The 21,251-nt window shown below is 50.9% G+C and overlaps 1 protein-coding gene across 8 annotated transcripts in view; it reads right to left on the bottom strand.

Moving 5' to 3' along the window:
- The window catches only part of Mta1 (metastasis associated 1), a 54,157-nt gene that overhangs the window by 3,118 nt on the left and 29,788 nt on the right, over positions 1-21,251 (bottom strand). For 2 of the 8 annotated variants that reach the window (XM_045153988.1, XM_045153989.1), the window contains exons 4-18: positions 19,303-19,353; positions 18,583-18,709; positions 18,448-18,511; positions 14,696-14,813; positions 8,420-8,522; positions 7,580-7,679; positions 7,131-7,319; positions 3,942-4,016; positions 3,520-3,578; positions 3,088-3,203; positions 2,641-2,792; positions 2,356-2,545; positions 2,134-2,223; positions 763-915; positions 549-584 (exon numbers count right to left, since the gene is read on the bottom strand). In XM_045153988.1, the coding sequence (XP_045009923.1) occupies positions 549-584; positions 763-915; positions 2,134-2,223; positions 2,356-2,545; positions 2,641-2,792; positions 3,088-3,203; positions 3,520-3,578; positions 3,942-4,016; positions 7,131-7,319; positions 7,580-7,679; positions 8,420-8,522; positions 14,696-14,813; positions 18,448-18,511; positions 18,583-18,709; positions 19,303-19,353 (1,623 nt within the window). Of the gene's footprint in view, positions 1-548; positions 585-762; positions 916-2,133; positions 2,224-2,355; positions 2,546-2,640; positions 2,793-3,087; positions 3,204-3,519; positions 3,579-3,941; positions 4,017-7,130; positions 7,320-7,579; positions 7,680-8,419; positions 8,523-14,695; positions 14,814-18,447; positions 18,512-18,582; positions 18,710-19,302; positions 19,354-21,251 lie in introns of those variants that run through there. The other 6 variants (XM_045153990.1, XM_045153991.1, XM_045153992.1 and 3 more) reach the window with 4 other exon arrangements.

Below are 21,251 nucleotides of genomic sequence, written 5' to 3'. Positions count from 1 at the left end.
CCCCACAGATCTTGCCCATGCCTTAAATATCACCTCTCCATACTGATGATATCCAGGTTACATGCTATCCCTCCTCCCTATATGGGGCCATGGCTCTACTGTTTCTACTCCAACAGCCCAGAGTCTGAGCCAATCCTCAGGTGGAAGGCACCAAGGCCATATGCAAGTCCAGGCACCAACCTGTCCTGCTGTCCCCACCAGGCAGGGCGCACAAAGTATTGCAGGCAGTGTGAGCGGGCTCCATGAGCAAGGCTGCGGGCATGCGGGCAGTCACAGCGCGATGGCAGTGGGGGCACCAGGGCCACACATGCAAGGACAGTCCACTGAAGGCTGGGAGGGACCAAGGATCAGAGTACCAGGGCTCCTGGGCTCTCCGTCAAGTCACAAGTGAAATCAAGAGGCATGTAGTGGTCTGGGCTGTGGCCTAGGCCTGTGTGGACTGCCCTTGAATGTGCCCTGAGCCACCCACTGTGCGAGCAGACAGCACACACAGGCATCACAACAGCGCCCGGCTACAGCACCCCACCATTAGCCACCCCAGACCTTACCCCTACTGGGCATCAAGAGGCGCTTCTTCATGTTGCCTGGCAGTGCCCAGGGATGGAAGAGAGAGGAAAAACAAACAAACAAACAAAAAACAAAAAAACACCATCAACTAGGACAGCCATGCCCTGGACCATGAGGAGCCCCGGGCCAGCACTTCTTCTCCTGGCATACTGGGCCTAGCCTCCTCACCAGGTCCACCAATGAAGCCAGACTCACCATCCACCCCATTGTGCTGCTCATAGCTTCTCTTGCCCAGGATGGTGGGGGAGCCATTGTTGATAACGGGGGCTGACTTAGCGGGGGTCAGACTGCTGAGCATACTGGATGCACTCTTCACAGGGTCGGGCTTAGGGGGTCGAGGGTGGGTCTCTGTGGGAACAGCAGAGGCAAGAGTTCATCTAGGAATACTGGTGCAGGGAGAAGGCACTCCCTACAGTATTGACACCTTATTCTGAGGCCCCACATGGAGCACAGGTACTGTGACTAGGCTAGAAGGGGAGAGTTACTATGCTACCAGGGCCCAAGGAAGCTGGGGCATCCAGGACCTTCTCCAGCAGGAGTAACAGCCTAGTAGCACCCAGCCCAGTGCCTTGAACATTTAGTGGATGGCTGGGTGACTGCCAGAAGCTTACAAGACCCAGACACAGCTCATAAACACAGCAAGCCCATCAGACAGCCTCCATGTCCAGGCCACCAGGTTTGATGGCAGCAGACTGGCCATTGGCCAGACACTCCCTAAGGAAGGCTGATTCTGGCACTGGCCCCATCATCCCATGGAACAAGGGTGAGGCCAGACCAGAACAGGGAGCCATGCCAGAGCCATTTGTGTCTACATGGAGCACACTTAGATCATGGGTCTGGAATGTCCTTCCTAGGAAAGTTACCTCCACACTAGAGGATTGATTCATGAGCCCACACAAACCCCATCTACTGTGAGGCTCCCTATCCCAAGTGTCTGGCCCAACCTTCAAATGCACTATTTCTTGCTTTGCCAGTTCTTAGACTCACACAAGTGACAGCCTACACTTGTGATACTGCTAGACAGGTCTGTACCTCCCGCCTACCAAAGGCCTGGGCTGCCCTTGTAGAGGGACTTGGCTGGAGAAGAGGCCTCCCTGCGAGCAGCAGGTAACCATCCCATCCTGGAGGCCCTGCAGGTCAGCCTGCGCCCAACCAAAACCACAGTGGGGACACAAGGCTGCTGGGTATGCAAAAGAATGCTAGGCCTGAGGGGGCTGAGCCTCAGGACTGGGAGGGGACAGGAAGTAGCACAGGCTCCAGTGATCTGAGCCTGGCTTAGTACAAGGTAGCCTTTAAAAAAGGGCAGCTTCGGGCTGGAGAGATGGCTTAGCGGTTAAGCGCTTGCCTGTGAAGCCTAAGGACCCCGGTTCGAGGCTCGGTTCCCCAGGTCCCCATTCTCTCTCTTCCTCTATCTGTCTTTCTCTCTGTGTCTGTCGCTCTCAAATAAATAATAATTAAAAAAAAAAAAAAAAAGGGCAGCTTCAATGACCACCAAGTACTCCCGAAACAGAGCTGCTAGGGTTAGGCTTAGGAAGCTGTGCCTGATACCCCCGCGCCCCAGCTTACCGAGATACCGGAGCACAGCCTCCAGGGGTTTCCGCACTGCCTGCTTCAGCACCAGTGGGCTCTGGGAAGCTTCAGGCAGTCGTGCTGTGCCTGCAAAGGGAACAGGTAGGGTGAAGGGCTAGGTCCCCCAAGAGCCAAGGTTCTCACCTGTACCCCAACCTTGAATATTTGGCTTGGACCAGGTCCATTCTGACCCAGGGGAAGAAATGGGGGATGACTTACACTCAGCCTTGATTGCTGCGCTGTTGATGGGCATGTAAGGGTGCCGTGCAGCATGCCATGGGCGTAGAATCTCACGGCACAGACGCCGGGCAATGCGTGTCAGCTTGGTAGTATGCAGGTAGAAAGCCTGCCTTGTCTTCATGGCAAACTTGGGGCTCCCACTGCTCCGGGCTGGGATGCCATGGGGACTCTGTGGAATGGGGCACACCGCCCCAACACAGCACCATGACCAGAGGCATGGACTTGCAGCCAACATGCAGCAGGTGGTGGGCATGTTCGACTTACCATGTTATTGCGGTTTGGTCCTGGCCTCTCTCCATCTAACCGGGTTGGCATTTTCAAGCCACCATATTTCTTCCAATATGTCCAACAAGATGCGCAGAGGCGACACTGCATGTTAGGGGGACCCCAAGAATACCACTGGTAAGACTGTGTGGCTACGGACAACAAAGTTGGAAATAGACGGATTCTTAAGCAGAACCAACGGTGCAGAGAGCATCCCAGTGTTCCCACCGCCACCGCAGCCACCCCATCTGCTGGCCCTGAGTTGAGCCTCCCTCCCACTTCTGAGGGACTTTCCCAAACCACCCACCACTGCTGCAGCACCACCTCTGGCAGGTCTTCCCAGGTTTGGCTACGGGGGGCTTCAGAGGCCACTTGAGCACCACAGCTACAGAGTGGCATCCCTGGTGGCCTCTGCTGCTTGGGATGGGTACCAAGCACAGCACTTACTGTAACAGCTCTCGCAGGCCCGGCCGGCCCCCGGGGTCTGGCCTGGCGTCCCTGTGCCATTCACCACACTGGCCTTGACACTGTTGACGCTGATCTGGTTTGGATTTGGCTTGTTACTGATGGGGGAGAAGGATCAGTCACAGCAGCCCTAGGGTGGCCACATCACAACAGACACCTGTCCTTTAGAAGTGGCTGCCATTCCCCACATCCCAGTGTGCTAAACATTAAGCCCAGCTGGTACCCTGGGCCAAAAGGGTTTGAATACTGATCCACTCTCCCCATTTAAAAAGCCTATAACCTAGAGCAAACCCACACTTGGAGAGGGAGACTCTGGGAGCTTCCCTGACTAGGCCAAGGGGCCACCTGGCCCATCAGACCTCCACACCACTGCCACTTGCAGCAAGTACCCGGGGACACAAGGACAAGACTTACTAGTTGGGAATATAAACTTGCTTTAACTTGCTCTCTGCTTCAGCTGCTTTCAAACGTTTCTTAAAACAAAATACAGAGTCACACAGGTCAATAGTCTGGCCAGATCACAGTCGGGACACCACAGGAAGGGGAACATGCATGCAAAGTTATCCTCAAATGTGTAAGGGAACCTGAGACAGAATTGGCTCTCCCAGCCTGGCCCAGTGCTGGGGAATGGGGGTATGAGGCTGGCCAGGGCCTACAACATCCTTTCATCTCAGCCTTGAATCCTCCTTCTAGTGACCCCCAACTCCTTCCTCTCTACCCTGGGGCCTGTAAGAAGTCTGTGGGGAGGGATAGGACAGATACAGTGTAGCTGGATGGGTCCTAGTAAGGGGGGCTGTGGAGGGACAGGGCAAGTGTGGTGTGGCGGGTCAGCCCACCTGCTGGACGTATCTGTCGGTGGTCTTCCACATGTAGTAGTATTCGATGATGCTGGTGAGTGATTTCCATGGAAGCTGGGGTGAAAAGGACAGGTCATGGGGCGGCAAGAAAAGGGCTACTGCCCAGACAAGTTAGAGAGGATGGTATGGTTGGGGCAGTGCTGGGATGTTATTATCGGGCCCCCACTAATGGAGTCATGACAGGCAAGGACCCTCAAGCATAGTGCCAAACCTGGCAAGCCCAGAGGAAGTGTGTGGCTTGACCTTCCCCTGAAAACCCATGCTGGGACACAGTGCCACTGTGTCTGTTTGGGTCCTGAAGGAAACAACAAGGACTCCAGGACACTATCCTATTGATAAAAGATGAAAGGACAGGCTCAGCAGACTCTTGTGTACTCTCGCCCTTCTGTCTTCTGTCGAGATGATGTAGCACAATGGGCCTTGTTGGGTGCAGGACTTCCACCCTTGACTTCTCAGCTTCCAGAGCCTTTCTATTTATTATAAGTTACTATTCTCATGTGTCCTGCTCAAGCAGCACAAGAGAGGCCAAGACAGGACAAGGGGTTGCTGCACCAGCTTATTTTGTTTTTAAACTTAATTTATTTGAGAGAGATAGAGGAAGGCAGAGAGAGAGAGAGAGAGAGAGAGAGAGAGAGAGAGGGAGAATGAATGAATGAATGAATGAATATGGGTGTGACAGGGTCTCCAGCCACCGTAATAAACTCCAGAAGCATGTGTCACCTTGTGCGTCTGGCTTACACAGGTCTTGGGGAATGGAACCTGGGTCCTTAGGTTTCTCCAGGAAGCACCTTAACCACTAAGCCATTTCTCCAGCCCACCACTTTTTGTTTGGGGGTGGGAGGATTGAGGCATGGGTCTTGCTCTAACCCAGGCTGACCTGGAATTCACTATGTAGTCTCAGGGTGGCCTCAAACTCTCAAGTGATCCTCCTACCTCTGTCTCCAGAATACTGGGATTAAAGGTGTGCGCCACCATGCCAGGCTCCAGTTTATTTATTTATTTATTTTGTTTATTTATTTATTTGAGAGCGACAGACAGAGTGAGAAAGAGGCAGAGATGGACAGAGAGAGAGAATGGGTGCGCCAGGGCCTCAGGCTACTGCAAACGAAATCCAGGTGAATGCACCCCCTTGTGCATCTGGCTAACGTGGGTCCTGGGGAATTGAGCCTCAAACTGAGGTCCTTAGGCTTCACAGGCAAGCGCTTAACCACTAAGCCATCTCTCCAGCCCTCCAGTTTACATTTTAATACTGCATTTTACCTTGACCAGAATGCCAAATTTTCTTCTTCTCTAGGCTGAGTATAATTTAACCATAGGACTTCCTTCCATATATTCTGTCCTTCTCACCAGTCTTTAATTTTGGCCCTTGGGCTGAGGTGTTTTCCCTCTTGTGATGCAATAGTGTCTGGAGCTACATCATGACTCCTCCCCATTTTTCCTGGGTCACAAGCTAAGAACATGAAACTTGCAGTCTTCAAAGGCTTGAGGGGTTGATTTTTGGCTGCTAGAGATCAAACTCAGGGCCTTCCTCAGAGTGCCTTACCACTGAGCTACACTTCTAGGCTAGAGTTTTAGTTCTTAGTCTAATGGCATGGTTAGAAAGCCTCACCTATAAAATTTCTGCTTTTCTAGTATTTACCTATCTTATCCATACAACCAACATCCTTTGATTAAACGCATGAGTGTTCCATGGCGCAGAGATATGCAAGAAGCCAAGCTTGAGTGTTCTGTAAAGAATGCAGAGTTCTTAGCTGGTTGTGTCACACCCCAGCAGGAAATTGCTGGAGAGTTCAAGCACTCAAAAGTTCTGTATTTGGTTCACTTGATCTTCCAGCCAGCAGGCCTTTTTCTACAACAGGTGAACAACTCTCAAGTGCTGTCAGCTCTGTTCCAAGCCATACTGCTGCACTTTCTTCCCATCTCTTTCTTCTTGCTATAGTTTTTGTCTGAGATGGCTTCACTCATTCTGTTGGCTAAGTCAAATACAAAGCTGTCTGGCACAGGCCAGGTGCTATGGTACTATGGGCTAGTGAGGAAGTAGCCGATGTTTGGGTCTCCTTGGGGCTTCTCCTTTAGGCCTGCAGCCCTCCAGTCTGTGCCTGCATCCTTGGCACTGTGTGTGATCTTGGCTGGGCCATCCTGGTTTGGGCTCCTTTTGGGTTTTTTTTTTTAATTTTATTTATTTTCCTTTTTTAAAAATTTTTATTAACATTTTCCATGATTATAAAATATATCCCATGGTAATTCCCTCCCTTCCCACCCCCACACTTTCCCATTTGAAATTCCATTCTCCATCATATTACCTCCCCATGACAATCATTGTAATTACATATATACAATATCAACCTATTAAGTACCCTCCTCCCTTCCTTTCTCTACCCTTTATGTCTCCTTTTTAACTTACTGGCCTCTGCTACTAAGTATTTTCATTCTCATGCGGAAGCCCAGTCATCTGTAGCTAGGATCCACATATGAGAGAGAACATGTGGCGCTTTGCTTTCTGGGCCTGGGTTACCTCACTTAGTATAATACTTTCCAGATCCATTCATTTTTCTGCAAATTTCATAACTTCATTTTTCTTTACCACTGAGTAGACTGGTTTGGGCTTCTTATTAGTGCTGTTTGAGGCTTTACTATGTAGCCAAGGTTGGGCTCAACCTAGTAGCAATCTCCTACCTCAGCCTTCTGAGTCTTGAGATTACAGGCAAGTGCTATTGTACCCAGCCTTGTTATTACTTCGATGTTGTTCACATGGACAATGAATGGCAGCCCAGTGTATCCTGGTCACCTCATCATGCCCAGACATACTCTTCCTTAAGGTGCTCTGTTGGCTTTCAGTCAACTTTAACACCTCAATCCTTTGTGAAGTTGGGGGAAGGGGACCTTGAGGACAGAGGCTCTCTCATAGTGAAGAACCTGCAGGTTTTCCCTTCACACAGGAAGGAAGCTAAGTTTAATTAAGAACAAAAACAAATAAATTCAGGCAGCTGTAATTCCCCTTGAGGATGCTCTAGGCCCACCACACACACTTATGATGAAGGTTAGGACTCATACCAGAAAGGGGTGCAAAGCACCAGCTATAACATGCACACTGATGGGTGCCTACCACAGCCTACTGGGAGATGGGGCCCAGCCAGCCACTCCCAGAACCTTACCCATGACACTTACAAAATCCTGCTGAATATCCGTGAAATCTTTCCCATATTTTTCTAGAGCTTCCTCAAACAGGTTGGCCTCTGATGCGGACCACTCTTCCATCTCATCCCGGCAGAGCACCGGCCCGCCCTGTGGCACAAGCGCCGAAATGGCCTTGGAGATGTCATAGATGTTTTTGTGCAATGTGTCCATGGCATGGAACTGCAAGACAGGAGGACTCCCCTGGGTCTAGGCTGCCCTAACTGTACCTGCGACATGACCCCCCACCTTCAGATCTTAAGATGACAATCCACTGGCTGTCTGGGCCCCTAATGGGGACCCTTCTTTAACTCCCTTAGCATATGATGACCAAGTCTGGAAGAGGCTAGAGTTCAGGAAGACAGATACCCCCCTAGGGTCCTGTGTGCCTGGGTGGATGCTGGATCTTGGAAGATGAGGGAAGGTGGCAGTAGCCCACTCACCAGGGTGATGTCTCGGGAGGCTGCTGCGGCACTCATGTGCAGGCTAGGCTGCCGCACAGAGCTGCTGCAATCCAGGGCCCGTGCAAAGGTGCCCACAGAGCTGAGGAAAAGGAGACACTGACCATCAAAGCAGACCAAGGGGACTAGATCCCACCAGGCAGATTACCTGGTGGTAACCTGGGCAGAACCTAGACCCAACAAAGAACCCCTGGGACTCAGTATTCATGAAGCCCAGGGCAGAAACTGTGGGGGCATCTTGGTAGCACATAAGCTCCATGTGTAAATATGCCAGGGGGCAAGAAACATACAGAGTGTTATTGACAGAATCTTCTACACCCACAGATGTCTGGTGGAGAGCACTGTATCAGGCTATGCCTCAGTGCTGGGGACCCTGAGCCTGCAGCAAAGACAAGCAGGACCCTCCCCCCCCATCCTGGGTCATGGTAGGTCTGGAGCCTCAGCACTAGTTGTGGGGCTCAGTCTCCGTCCAAGCAGCTTCTGCCCTCCTCACACCCTGTAAAGCAGGAGCTAGGAACCCCTTGGCCCAGTCCTAGCTTAGCCCTAAGAGAAATGTCAGTGGTGGGGACAACCCCAAAGTACTTAATGAGAACACAGGCCCAGCCACCCAAGCACACCCATCCCAGCATCTGCAGAGACCCAGGAACAGTCCCGGCTTCCAAGGACCACATGTTCATCTGGGGAAGGATCTAGTCATGGAACTGATGTGAAAACTAAGACCCCACATCCCTAAGATCCACTGCAGGGCCCCAGGCTGAGTCCCTTGTGATCTTGTTCCAAGGTCCAGACAATACCCCATTGCCCCTGGTGCCTGGAACTCACCGGGCCACCACAAGAAACTGGTCTATCTGCTTGTCAACCAACGGGTTGTGGGCCTCCCACACCTTGGTCTCCAGTTTGGACTGGTCACGGCCATCTTCCTCACCTACATGGAAGAAGTGTGGTTTGGGGAGGTCAGCAAAGGCTATAAAGAAGAGCCTGACATTGGAGCCAAGGGTCCATCAGCCCCCGCAGTCTTATGGCGCCAGGTACTGGGAGGTTCCAGGATAGAGAAGAGCTGTTGGACCTTCCACAGGAGGGGAAGACCAGAACACGGCCACAAACGTACTCTAGGGCATGCATGACACATGACTGGCTTCTTCATCTGCACATGCCATGGCTGGAGGTTTCAAGTAGAGTACTATGCAGTCAGAAAATGAGGAGGCCTGGGTGAGCAGGTTACCAGTATCCCGGTGGAACTGTCCTACCAAGGCTATTGGACACTGTTACCAAGGAGACACAAACCTATCTCCCAAGACTCTCTTGCTGCCCCAAGGCTCCATTCTGGCCCATCAGGTCTGGCTGTCCATGGAAAATCCTAAATGTGCTGGGGGCTCTGGTGTCATAGTAAGACCTCTTCTACTGTGAACTTTGGGGCAGTTCCAGATGAAATAACCTTCTACTCACAAAGAATATACATTGGTGTAGGGAGCTCCCTAGGAGAGTAGTGTCATGATCCCAGACAGGCCTGATGAGGGAAGAGGCCCCAAGAGAAATCCTACAATCGCTCTTTGTCTGACTCTCTGGGTAAGGACCGTATCCATAATTTAGTGAAGGTATCAAGTTTCATGGTTCACAGCAGATCCAATCAGCTCCCCTTTGGCCCTTGGCAGCCATGTACTGTGTGCTTGTGGCACTGTAGGGTGTGTCAAGTCCTACATCCAGGCACTAAGTAAGCTCTCTGGGTAATGCAAGGCTGGACAGCTCTAAGAAAACATTCCTGACCCTAACCAAGAGTTACTGTCTCCAGATCTTGCCCTGAGTCCAGGGAAGGTTTGGTTTCATGATAAGTGAGTCACTGAAGCTAGGGTCTGAAGCCCAGCACTGCAGAGGAATACAACAGACTTAATGGGAACTGCCATGAGGACTGAAGGTCTTGATCTTCAGCAGAGGTCCTGGAGGTCTCAGTTGACATCTGGATTCTGAAGCACCACCCTGTGCTTCTAGCACAGTGGGATTTTCCCAGTGTTACGGGTGAGTGATGCAGACTGCTCCCCTCACCTGGGACCAAGGCATGCAAACCCTGGTATTCTAGGGTTTCAAGCAGAGATACTGTTCCCAAAAAATGCCTGGCAATCATCCCAAGCAGAGAGCAAAGCCTGACTTGGACCCTAAACTGCTCACCAAGGTCATTTACACTCCCTTTGAAATTTCCAATGCACTGAAGGCAGATATGCAATTTCGTATCACTCAAAAGGGACACTGTGTGTGTTGGGGAGGGGGGCGGGGAAGGCCACTGCCCCTTGCACCAGAGGTCAAAAGCCAGAAGGCCACAAGAGTACTGGGATGAAGGAAGCCACTATAGTAGGCCTGAGATTCCCTTCTTTGCCCAAGAAAGTGGCCTGTGGTGCAGAGGAGACAGCCCCAGGACCTGAATACAGGACTTCCCTGGGGAAGATGCTCCAAGCAAGATCTCTCCATCTCTGCAGGTTTCCACACAATCTAAGTTCATGTGAATTTCACAGCTTAGGCCTCTGTTTCTTCCCTCAGACCCTTCCCCTGGAACAGGTTAGGAAGGCAGATACAATGGCTATGTAACCCCAGGGCCAAGCCTGCTTGGAGAAGAGGCTACATTATACCAGCACAAGGTTAGCAGCTGGCTGGGCTCTGGCTGGGTTAGAAGCATTGCACGTGCATTAGAGTGCTACAGAGTGGTAGGGATTGGGTGAAGAAGTCAGCCACAGGACAAAGGCAGGTCAGCAGACAGAGAGGGCAGCTTCTAGCACCCAGAGTGAGAGGTAGCACCTTGGTGAGGCAGGCACCACACAGCAGCCACCCAGCTCAGTTTAGCACTTCATTTTTAGAACCAACCAGCACTAGAGACAAAGAATAAAAAGCAGAAGGGCTGAGCTGTAGAGATGGCAGTGGTTGAAGTGCTTGCTTACAAGCCTGATGGCCCAGGTTCAAATTCCCACTACCCACATAAAGCAGGATGCACAAAGTGGCACATGCATCTGGAGTTTGTTTGCAGTAGCCCGAGGCCCTGGTGTGCCCATTCTCCCTCTATCCCAAAGCAAACAATAATAAATTAATTAAGAATAAAAATAAGGGGCTGGAGAGATGGCTCAACAGTTAAGGTGCTTGCCTGCAAAGCCTAAGGATGTAGGTCCAATTCCCCAGTATCCACATAAAGCCAGGGGTGCATGCATCTGGAGTTCAAATATAGTGGCCAGAGGCCCTGGTGCACTGGAGAGATAGCTCAGCAGTTAAGGCACTGGCCTGCAAAGCTTAAGGACCTGGGTTCAATTCCTCCATACTCACATAAAGCCAGTGGCCCATGCATCTGGAGTTCAAAAGCAATGGCCAGAGGCTCTGGTGCACCCATTCTCTCCCTTTCTCAAATCAATTAATTAGTTAATTAATTAAAACAATATAAAAGCAGAAGGGCAAGCTGGGTGTAATGGCACACAACTTTAGCCCTAGGCTGAAGAAGGAGGGTCGCCATAATATCAAGTCCAGCCTAGGACTACAGAGTGAGTTCCAGGCCAGCATAGGCTAAAGTAAGACCTTACCTTGAAAAATCCAAATAAATAAATACCAGAAGGGGAAGGGAGTAACATGTAAAATGAAGTAAAGAATGTGTGATGCCCTGGGTTCTATCCTCAGCCTTGCAAGATAGTCTCAGAAAAACTAGGTACTACGTTCGGACAAAACAGAAGGCTACAGAAAAAGAAAAAGTAAAACATTCATTAAGAGCCAGACACGGTGGTACATGCCTTTAACCCCAGTACTCAGGAGGCAGAGGAAGAAGGATTGCCGTGAGTTTGAGGCCACTCTGAGACTACATAGTGAATTCTAGGTCAGCCTGAACTAGAGAGGACTGAAAAACTAAAAACAAATGAAGAAGAAGAAGAAAGAAGAAAGAAGAGAGGAGAAGGAGGAAGAAGAGAGGAGGATGAAGAGAGGAGGAGAACGATGAAGAGAGGAGGAGGACAAAGAGAGGAGAAGGAGGGAGGAGGAAGGAAAAGGAGGGAGGAGGAAGGAGGAGGAGGGAGGAGGAGAAAGGAAGAAGAAGGAAGAAGGGGGAGAAAGAAGGAAGAAGAAGGGGAGTACCCAGAGAAAAATATAACCATAGAAAATACCAATAAAGGCTGGAGAGATGGCTTACTGGTTAAGGCGCTTGCTGGTAAAGCCAAAGGACCCAGGTTAAATTCCTCAGGACCCACAGGTGGCACATGCATCTAGTTTGTTTGCAGTGGCTAGAGGCCATGGTGTGCCCTTTCTTTCTCTTTCTCTCCCTCTCTGCCTCTTTCTCTATCTTATATAAATAAATAAAATAAGTTAAAGCTGGGCATGGTGACGGACGACTTTAATCCCACCACTCAGGAGGCAGAGGTAGGAGGATTACCATGAGTTCGAGGCCACACTCAGACTACATAGTGAATTCCAGATCAGCCTGGACTAGAGTGAAACCCTACCTCGACAAAAACAATAAATAAATAAACTAATTAAATAAAATAATTAAACACACGCGCACACATGGGTTGGAGAAATGGCTTAGCAATTAAGGCACTTGCCTGCAAAGCCAGAGGACCTTGGTTCAATTCCCAAAGACCCACGTAAGCCAGATGCACAAGGTGGCACATGCTTCTGGAGTTCGTTTGCAGGCTGGAGGCCCTGATGCACCCATTCCCTCTCTATCTGCCTCGTTCTCTCTGTCTGTCACTATCAAATAACTAACTAAAAATAAACAACCAAAATAATACATATATAAACACACAATTGAGCAGAAAAATGAGGGAGCATACTGAATGTCAGCTAGAAAAAAAATAGAAGAAAGGGCTGAAGTGATGACCTAGCTGCTAAGACACTTGCCTGCAAAGCCCAAGGACCCAGATTCAATTCTCCAGGACCCACATAAGCCAGATAGACAAGGTGGCATACACATCTGGAGTTTGTGTGCAGTAGCTGAGGCCCCGGTACACCCATTCTCATTCTCTTTCTCTCACCCAAATAAATAAAATACTAAAATAAGAAAACAGAAGTAACAGATCCCCAGTTCCCCTGTGAAGGTCACTAAGTAACCACACCAAAAGACAAGAGGTCAACATAATGAGTGAGGCCTCCAAAGCTCGCTGTGGTGGGGGATGACCCTCCTCTGACCATCAGACATCACTAAAGAGGTTCTGTCACCACTACTGTGCAATGGGTGGGGTCAGGCTAGGCTGACTCAGGAACCCAAAAGGCACAGGGAGATGAAGAAAAGAGAAGACAGAGTCCAGCCACATGGAATCCACAAGGCCCAGGAGACCCTGAAGTGAACAACAACCCTCAACTGCAGCAGAGATCAGCAGCAGCAAAGATGAGTTCCAACATCAAGAGGACACTAAGCCAAGGCCTGGGCCAGCAACACAAAGAAGGGAGCTGCAGCCACTCAGAGACAGACAGGAATCCAGTGGGATAGGTAAGAAAATCAGGGAGTCGGGAAGATCATTGGCAGCCACAGATACAGAGCTAGAGAGGTATGGAAGCATACACCTGCAACCTCAGCACTCAGGAGGCCAGGGCAGGACTGCTGTAAATTCAAAGCCAGTTTGGGTTACACAGTGTGTTCCAGGTCAGCCACATTTACATAATGAGACCCTGCTCAAAATAAATAAATAGAAATAGCAGGGTGTGGTGGTGCACATGTTGAATTTCAGCACTTAGGAGGCAGAGGTGGGAGGATCACTGTGAGTTCAAGGCCAGTCTGAGACTACATAGTGAATTCCAAGCTACAGCAAGACCCTACCTCAGCAGGAAAAAAAAAAAGGGTGGGGGGAGATAAGGCAATACATGGCTTGACCAGAGCTGAGGGTGGCTGCTGGGCAAGGCCGTATGTGAAAGAGCTTTTCAGCCATATAGCCTGTTACTGTGGCAGAGGAGCAGGAGGGTAGGGGAAATTCAGGGTTATCCTGATTTTGACCCAAGGGCCTGAATCTAGACCCAACTCCAGCCCCATAAGTGTAATAAAGCTATTGTTCATCCACCTTGTGCTTTCCCCAAAGCCCACATGTGCTCCAGCAAACTGCCACACTGCAAGCCTAAAATGCCACTATTCTTCCACATAGAACGCTCACAAATGCCATAGATTACTCTTATAGTTGCTGTGACAACTATACAGTTGCATCCTCACTTAGAAGCACACGTGGAAAAGGGACTTGAGCCACAACCCACAGCCACCTCCTAGAAGCTCAAATCCAGCAAGGCTACGAGGGGGCAGATCCACAAGCATCCACAAAGGCCAAGCTGGGCATGGTGGCACACACCTTTAATCAGCACTCGGGAGGCAGAGGTAGGAGGATCGCTGTGAGTTTGAGGCCACCCTGAGACTCCATAGTAAATTCCAGGTCAGCCTGAGCTAGAGTGAGATACTACCTCAACCCCCCCCCCAAAAAAAAAGAGAGAGAGATGAAGGCCAGGGATGGAGAAATAGCTTAGCAGTTAAGGCCTTTGCCTGCAAAGCCAAAGGATTTTGGTTTGACTCTCCAGGACCCACATATGCCAGATGCACAAGGGGGTGTATGCATCTAGAGTTCGTGTGCAGTGGTTGGAAGCCCTAGCATGCCCATTCTCTCTTTCTTTCTCAAATAAATAAATAAAACATTTTTTTTAAAGAGAGAGAGCGATATGAAGGCCAAAGTCTCAGGATGATAAAACTATCCTGCCAGGGCTGCTGAAGAAGCAGATGTGGGAAGGGACCGGCCAGTCTCTGGCTGCCGGGTCAGAGCCTGTGAACACGTCTGCCATAGCAGTAGCCATGCAACTATGCCTACCTTCAGCCCCCAGCAAGCCTCTAGCACAGAACAGACACAGGAACCCAAACCCCAGGGAACTCACTCCAAAGAAACACCTTGGAGAGAAAACCCTTTACACTTGTAACGAGCCAGGTGTGGTGGTACACAACTATAATCCCAGCACTCATTCCCTGTTCCATGGACAGCTATGCCTGGCCAGCATCTCACTACGTGAATGTGTGTAGGCATACATGTAAGACACAGCCAGAAGCACCAGGTAAAGTCTCTATCTGGCAAAGGGGTGTTACCAACCAGGGTTGCTGTGACCTAACCCTAACCCTACCTTCTTTCAGCAGGTCCGTGATGTCGGCCTGATAGCGGTTTCCTACTCGAATCTCCCCTTTATCAGCCAGGAGGGTCTTCTGCTGTGGGTCGTAGACTAAAGAATAGAAGAAGAAATCCTGAAAGACATCACACAGGATGGAGGCATCAGACAAGCCCTCAGTGGCTGGCTGCTCCCCACCAGCCAGCCTGTGTCTGGGGGAGGAAGTATATGTGTCCATGATTGTGGATAGAAGTCACTACAGCAATAGGAAGAGTGCAGTGAGAACTGGGAGGGACTCTACCTATTTAGGAACTGACTGGTGATGAGCCATGAATTTGCTGGCCTGACCCACCCCACAAAAAGCCCCTGCCCTCTTATCACCAGCAATAATCTGAAAGCATTCGAGAGAGCCACAAAAGTCAAGGTACCTAGTAACAAACCCAACAGAATAGGCAAGTAAAAGCACAGAAAGGCCTAAATGCTCTAGAGGTGGTACACACAGCGGCCACTAGAGCAACTGCCAGTCTTCGTGGCAGATATAGTTCTTTGTCCTGAGTCTACGTTCACTCAGACCTTGGCCACTTGGCTCTATTCAGAACCAAACACATACAACACAGCCTTTCCCTGTTCCATGCTCTAAGCTAAGTCCTATTCTCTAGAAAGATCATGGAGACAGTTGTTTTGAGCCTCCTGGGCCTGCTCCTGGCCTGGGCTCTCCACACGACCTAGGTTCCTATTGCCCCATGTTTATATACCATGGCTCTCTGTAGTGGTTTGAATTAGGTGTCCCCCATAAGCACATGTGTTTTGAATGCTTGGTTCTCAGCTGACGGCAATTTGGGAAGTGGTACCTTACTGGAGGTGTGTTGGGGTGGACTTTGGGGTGTTATAGCCAGTTTCGTTTGCTCACTCTCCTGCTGCTGTTTCCCCTGCTGTGGCAGAGGTGACGTTCAGCCTCTACTCGTACTGTGTTTCCTGCCGTCACAGAGCTTCCCCCTGAGACTAAGCCAAAATAAAAACTTTCCTCCCATCAGGTATTTTAGCCAAGTACTTGGTCCCAGCAATTTAAAGGTAACTAGAACATCCTCAATTCCTTTGCCATTTTCCAGCCCCCATCCTACTTCCTCCTAGTGCTCTGAAAACTACTCTAAGAACCATACAAACAAGATCTGACAATGAGAGCTGCACTGTCCTGGGTCCAACCAGCCCAATAGGCTATAGAGCTGCCCCGACTCCTCTCCTGCTCTACCTGGCTCTTTATCCAACCTGTCACTGTGTTCAGATCTCACTACTATTTCTTTGAATTAAGAAAACATGGGGGCTAGAGAGATGGCTTAGCACTTAAGGTGCTTGCCTGCAAATCCAAAGGACCCATGTTTGACTCCCCAGGACCCACGTTAAGCCAGATGCACAAGGGGGCGCACACATCTGGAGTTTGTTTGCAGTGGCTGGAGGCCCTGGTGCACCCATTCTATCTTTCTCTTTACCTGCATATTTCTGTATCTCTCTCTCTCTCTCTCAAATAAATCAATAAATATATATGTAAAAGAAGACATTGCCTGGAGCCAGGCATGGTGGCACATGTCTTTAATCCCTGTACTCAGGAGGCAGAGGTAGAAAGATTACCATGAGTTTGAGGCCACCCTCAGAATACATAGTGAATTCCGGGTCGGCCTGGGCTAGAGTGAGACATTACCTCGAAAAAAAACAAAAACAGAAAGAAAAAAAAAAGCTGCAACAAAACAGAACACTAGGACCAGCTGGTAACTCACTGCCTAGGCTGTCTCAGTCACCCCACACTGCAGGGACTGTCCCTGTGTCTGTTACTCCACAACCAGCCTTTGGCTTACAAACAAATGTCTGTATCTCCTCCTGGTCTTTGGTGTCACCCAAGGTCCTTCCAAAGTGAAAGCAGCAGTCCTCCTTCCCCTGTGGAAACACTCCTAGCAGCAGCCACAGTGTCTGTTCTGGGTTCTTCTGTGGCCCCTCTGCAGACCTGGCTGTCTGGAGAATGGTTGCTGTGGATTTCAAGACTTCCCAGACTCCTGGCCCTGCAGAGCCTCATGTAGCACTCACTGGACTATCATGTTCAGCTGTTTGAAGGCTCTGTGGCAGCAGTGGGGTTATGGCCAAGAACATGGGGTGGCAACCCCGCAGAGTAGGCTCTGATATGCATGAGAAGTATAAGACTAAGCTTAGAACATGGTCTGCCATCCTGGATCCATCAAGGCCTAAGTGTCAGTGGCACTCCCTAAATTGGGCTAAGCTAATTGAACATGGGAACTGGAGGCCATAGTCACCCTGAGGCAACAATGCCCTGAAGGAGTCAGTCCCAGACTAGGGGACACACCTGTCCCCTACTTGACTTGCAAATCTTTCTTTTTTTTTTTACTTTACTTTTATTTATTTATTTGAGAGACAGAGAGAGAGAAAGAGGCAGAGAAAGGCAGAGAGAGAGACAAAGAATGGGCACGCCAGGGCCTCCAGCCACTGCAAACGAACTCCAGACGCATGCTCCCCCTTGTGCATCTGGCTTACGTGGGTCCTGGGGAATTGAACTGAGGTCCTTTGCCTTTGCAGGCAAATGCCTTAACCACTAAGCCATCTCTCCAGCCCCCAAATGTTTCTTTAAACCACCATATCATCCAAAAAAATGGCATGTGCAGTTGCTGTAGCCCATCTAGCCTCAGAAACCTGACCTTTCCAGAAGCAATGCCCCAAAATATCTTCAGGGACTTTGCTTTCTTAGGGACAGGTATACTTTTGTGGTGTAGCATCTGTGGGTAACGTCCCACAATGTACAGGGTAACCCTAACTAAGAACTACTTGGAACAAGTATAGCAATGTCATAACAAGGCCAGAAGCCCTGAGGGCCATGTCAGACTGGGGACAGAAGTAGCCTATGCAGGGCCAGGCGTGGTGGTGCATGCCTTTAATCCCAGCACTAGGGGTAGGAGGATCGCTGTGAGTTTGAGGCCAGCCTGGAACTACAGAGCTCCAGGTCAGCCTGGGCTAGAGTGAGACTCCACCTCGAAAAACAAAAAAAAAAAAAAAAAAAGGGGGGGGGGTCTAGACAGATGACTTAGTGTTTAAGCCCTTGCCTGTGAAGCCTAAGGACCACAGTTCAAGGCTCGATTCCCCAGTACCCACATAAGACAGATGCACAAGGTGGCACATGTATTTGGAGTTCATTTGCAGTGGCTGGAGGCCCTGGTGTGCCCATTCATATATTCTCTCTCTCTCTGTTGCTCTCAAATAAGCAAATTAAAAAAAAAAAAAAAGCCGAACATGGTGGTGCATGCTTCTAATCTCATTAATAATGTAGGTGGATTACAGTGAGTTCGAGGCCACTTTGAAACTACATAGTGAATTCCAGGTCAGCCTGAGCTAGAGTGAGACCCTATCTCAAAAAAAACAAAAACAAAACCAAGAAATAACCTATGTAGGGTTCTCCATCATGAGACCCATCAAGCCTCTTATAAGCCGTCAGGAGGGAAATGAGGAGGGGCCCACTACTGGAGTCCTGGCAAGGTAGGAAGGAATGTCTACCTACGCCAACCAAATCCTCCTCTAGAGTGGGGATCTCCTCACAGAGGACATCTGGGAAGATGTGAACCCAGGAGGAGCTTCCCACAAGACACCTAGAAATGACCAGCAGATACAGGCTGGCTTCCTCTCAGAATGTTGGTGTAGGAGATGCTATAGGAAGGGAGGGCCAGAGTACAATGAAGAGAGCAGGCACCATGCCCAAGCCAGGGGACAGGCCTCACCTCTCGCTCCAGGTAGGACTTGAGTGACTCGGTCTCGTTGAGCAGGGTGACACTGCACTTGCCCCTGGAAGAAAAGGACAAAGAGGTGGAGGAGGAGCGGGAAGCAGAGCTCTGGGCGGGGGCCGTGGGAGCTACCTGATGTGGGTGGCAGGCAGTGACTCCAGCTGCCTGGACAGAAACAGCTCCCTATGCCGCAGTTGGTGCTTAAGTTTCTCAGGCAGGTCCACCATTTCTGGATTCTCCACCTCCTCCTCCACTTCCCCTAGAGGACAAAGAGGCCCGGTCAGCCAGCCTTGCATATGCCAACTACTAACTCTAGCCTCTAGCGTGCAGGGCACCAAGCACAGGAGGGCCACCTCCCTGCCTGGCACATCCTCTGCCCACCCCTAGGCAGCCCAAGAGCTCTGACCAGGGCCTCACAGATATCCTGGCACCCAGGAAAACAGGGTTCCAGGCACCAGAGCCAGAAGAGGACATGGTGTCCAGAATCAGCCAGAATTAGCCTCAGAAGCAGCAGGCCGAGAGGCAGAAAAAAGAGGGACACAGTACACAGCCAGGATAGGAGGGACAGAGGCCACTGCCCTCAGTCTGGGTCCTGTCCTCTAGGTCCCGAGGCCATATGGCCCTTCATAGCCCACTGTAGACCTCCCTGCACAAGCAGGACACCCCTTGGAGCTGGGGTCACAGCCAAGGCTGGGTTGCAGGCCAAACATAGGGAAGCCCCCTCAGCCAGCTGGCAGGGCACGCAGGTACGGGCATGCAGGCAGCCCGTCCAGGATATAACCATGAGCGTCGCCCGCCCCAGCCCAGGGACACAGACTCGAGGATGCCCTCCTTGCAGAGGTCGGCTCTTACCTTCCTCGCCGGTGTCCGCCCCCGGTCCGGCTCTATAGCAGACTGACAGGGCTACATAACAGACAGACAGCACCCAGACGGCAGGTTAGGGCCAGAGCCAGCCGCTTGCTCCCTGCCCAGGGCCCGGACCGAGGAGACACGGGGGCCATAGGCCTCCCAAGTGGGACAAACACCACCCAGCTAAAGACCACCCAGGCCTCCTGCCCACCCTAGCATTCAGGCTGCCCACCCACCTTCAACCTTTTCACACTGCTGCCTAACAACCTCTCTGTGCACAGTTCCTGTCTTCCCCAGCCAGATCACTTCCCATAAGCAATGCACTAGTCAGGGCCCAGGCCCCTAGATGGCATGTACAGGAGGCAGATGTCACCCAGACAGGATTACCCAGACTACAGTAAGAGGACAACACGCCAGCAACTGGGGACACTGTCCACAAGGAAGGGCGTAGGTTACACTAAGGTCATAGACAGCACTTCAGAAGATTGGATAGTGCCCATTACCCTCTGCCAATAAAATACTTCTTAGTTCATTCCAACCCCAAACTGGGGGGAAGGGAAGTGTGGAATAGTGTGCTTCATGGTGGTCCTGGTGTGCCCAGTATGTCCACCAGAAGGACATCTCTGGCCACTGTCACCTAGGCTCAACTCAGTTGAACAGGCTTGCCTACTCTCTATTGCCCCTGTGTGGTGACTGAGGGGAAAACTGGCACCTTTGGAACTACAGCCCAAGCCTCAGACACCTCAGAAGCCAAGGCCCAGGAGCAGGGCTCTAGGATTGTTCCAGGCAGGCATAGCTAGGCCCCAGGTCATCAGCTCCCAGAGCCCATGCAGCTGGTAGGGCTGGCCAAGAAGTTCCTTGCTCTAGCAGCCAGGAACCATGCAAACACCTCACCCTCAGCTGCAGACATCACTAGATGTACCCTAGAGACAGGCTTTGTCCACAACCACCATGTTGGACAGCAGAGCTAGGGGATACAGCCAGACCTCCAGTGGTGGATGGGCCTGTGGATGGCATTATGTCTGGTCCTCAGGTACAGACCTCCACCAGCCTAAACAGGGGCCCATAGTAGTTCTGGATACCCTCACCTCTCCTAGGCCCAGAATAAGACTATAGGTTTCAAACCCTCCATGAATTCTGGGGCAGGTAGGAACAACCCCCATCCATACTCCAAACCCTATCTCAGGACCCAGAAAAATTAGTGTTAGGCTCTCAAACCTCCTCAGCCTTGTTCTACTGAGTCTTGGACTTCCTCTAGAGAGCTCTGAAGAGGAGTTAAGCCACATCCCTACCCTGGACCCTCACGGGGATCTGGAAGGGCATTCTACTGCAAGGGTGTCACAGGCTGGTGGCATCTGCCTCTTGTCTAAGGCCAGTGCTTGGGATGAACACCACAGTAGGGCTCCAGAGGGTCTTGAGTCCTTACAGGAAGGGCCCTCTGCTATGGGGCAGCAATATCTTGGCTGCAAGTGAGCTGGAGGAGAAAAGTAGCAGAAAACCCTCAGCAGGCACAAGACAGGCTGGGGGAAACTTGCCTGCGTGGTTAGGCTCAGTTCACAGGAGGCTGAGGCAGACTCCCATGCTTCTTGCCTGGGAATTGTCTAGGGGTTCTGAGGGCCTTTTAGGGGGCTTGTGTTGGCCCCCAGCTCCCTCCAGGAGGCCTTCAGCCTTATGCTAACCTCTCCCAGAGATCATTGTTGAACCCTCCCACCACCACACCCCCTCTGACACAGAGGCCCATGGGCCACCTGCACAGCAGTGAGGTATTGACCAGCCCACTGTGCCCAGTGGTCCTCAGAGCAAGCCACCGTACGCCACTGTGGTCCTCCTGGGACAGCCCCAGCTTCCCTGCAGTGTCGGTTCTCACTGCAGAGCTGCAACCAGGCATACCATCCACAGCATGTAGCCCTGTATCTGGAAAAGTCACTGGCTGTGGAGTCAGGGGATACACT

This window comes from Jaculus jaculus, chromosome 7 (genome assembly GCF_020740685.1).
Source record: "Jaculus jaculus isolate mJacJac1 chromosome 7, mJacJac1.mat.Y.cur, whole genome shotgun sequence".
In the NCBI taxonomy this organism is placed as follows: Eukaryota; Metazoa; Chordata; class Mammalia; order Rodentia; family Dipodidae; genus Jaculus; species Jaculus jaculus.
The sequence above is the reverse complement of the archived record's forward strand: the minus strand, read 5'-3'. Positions and strand labels throughout refer to the sequence as shown.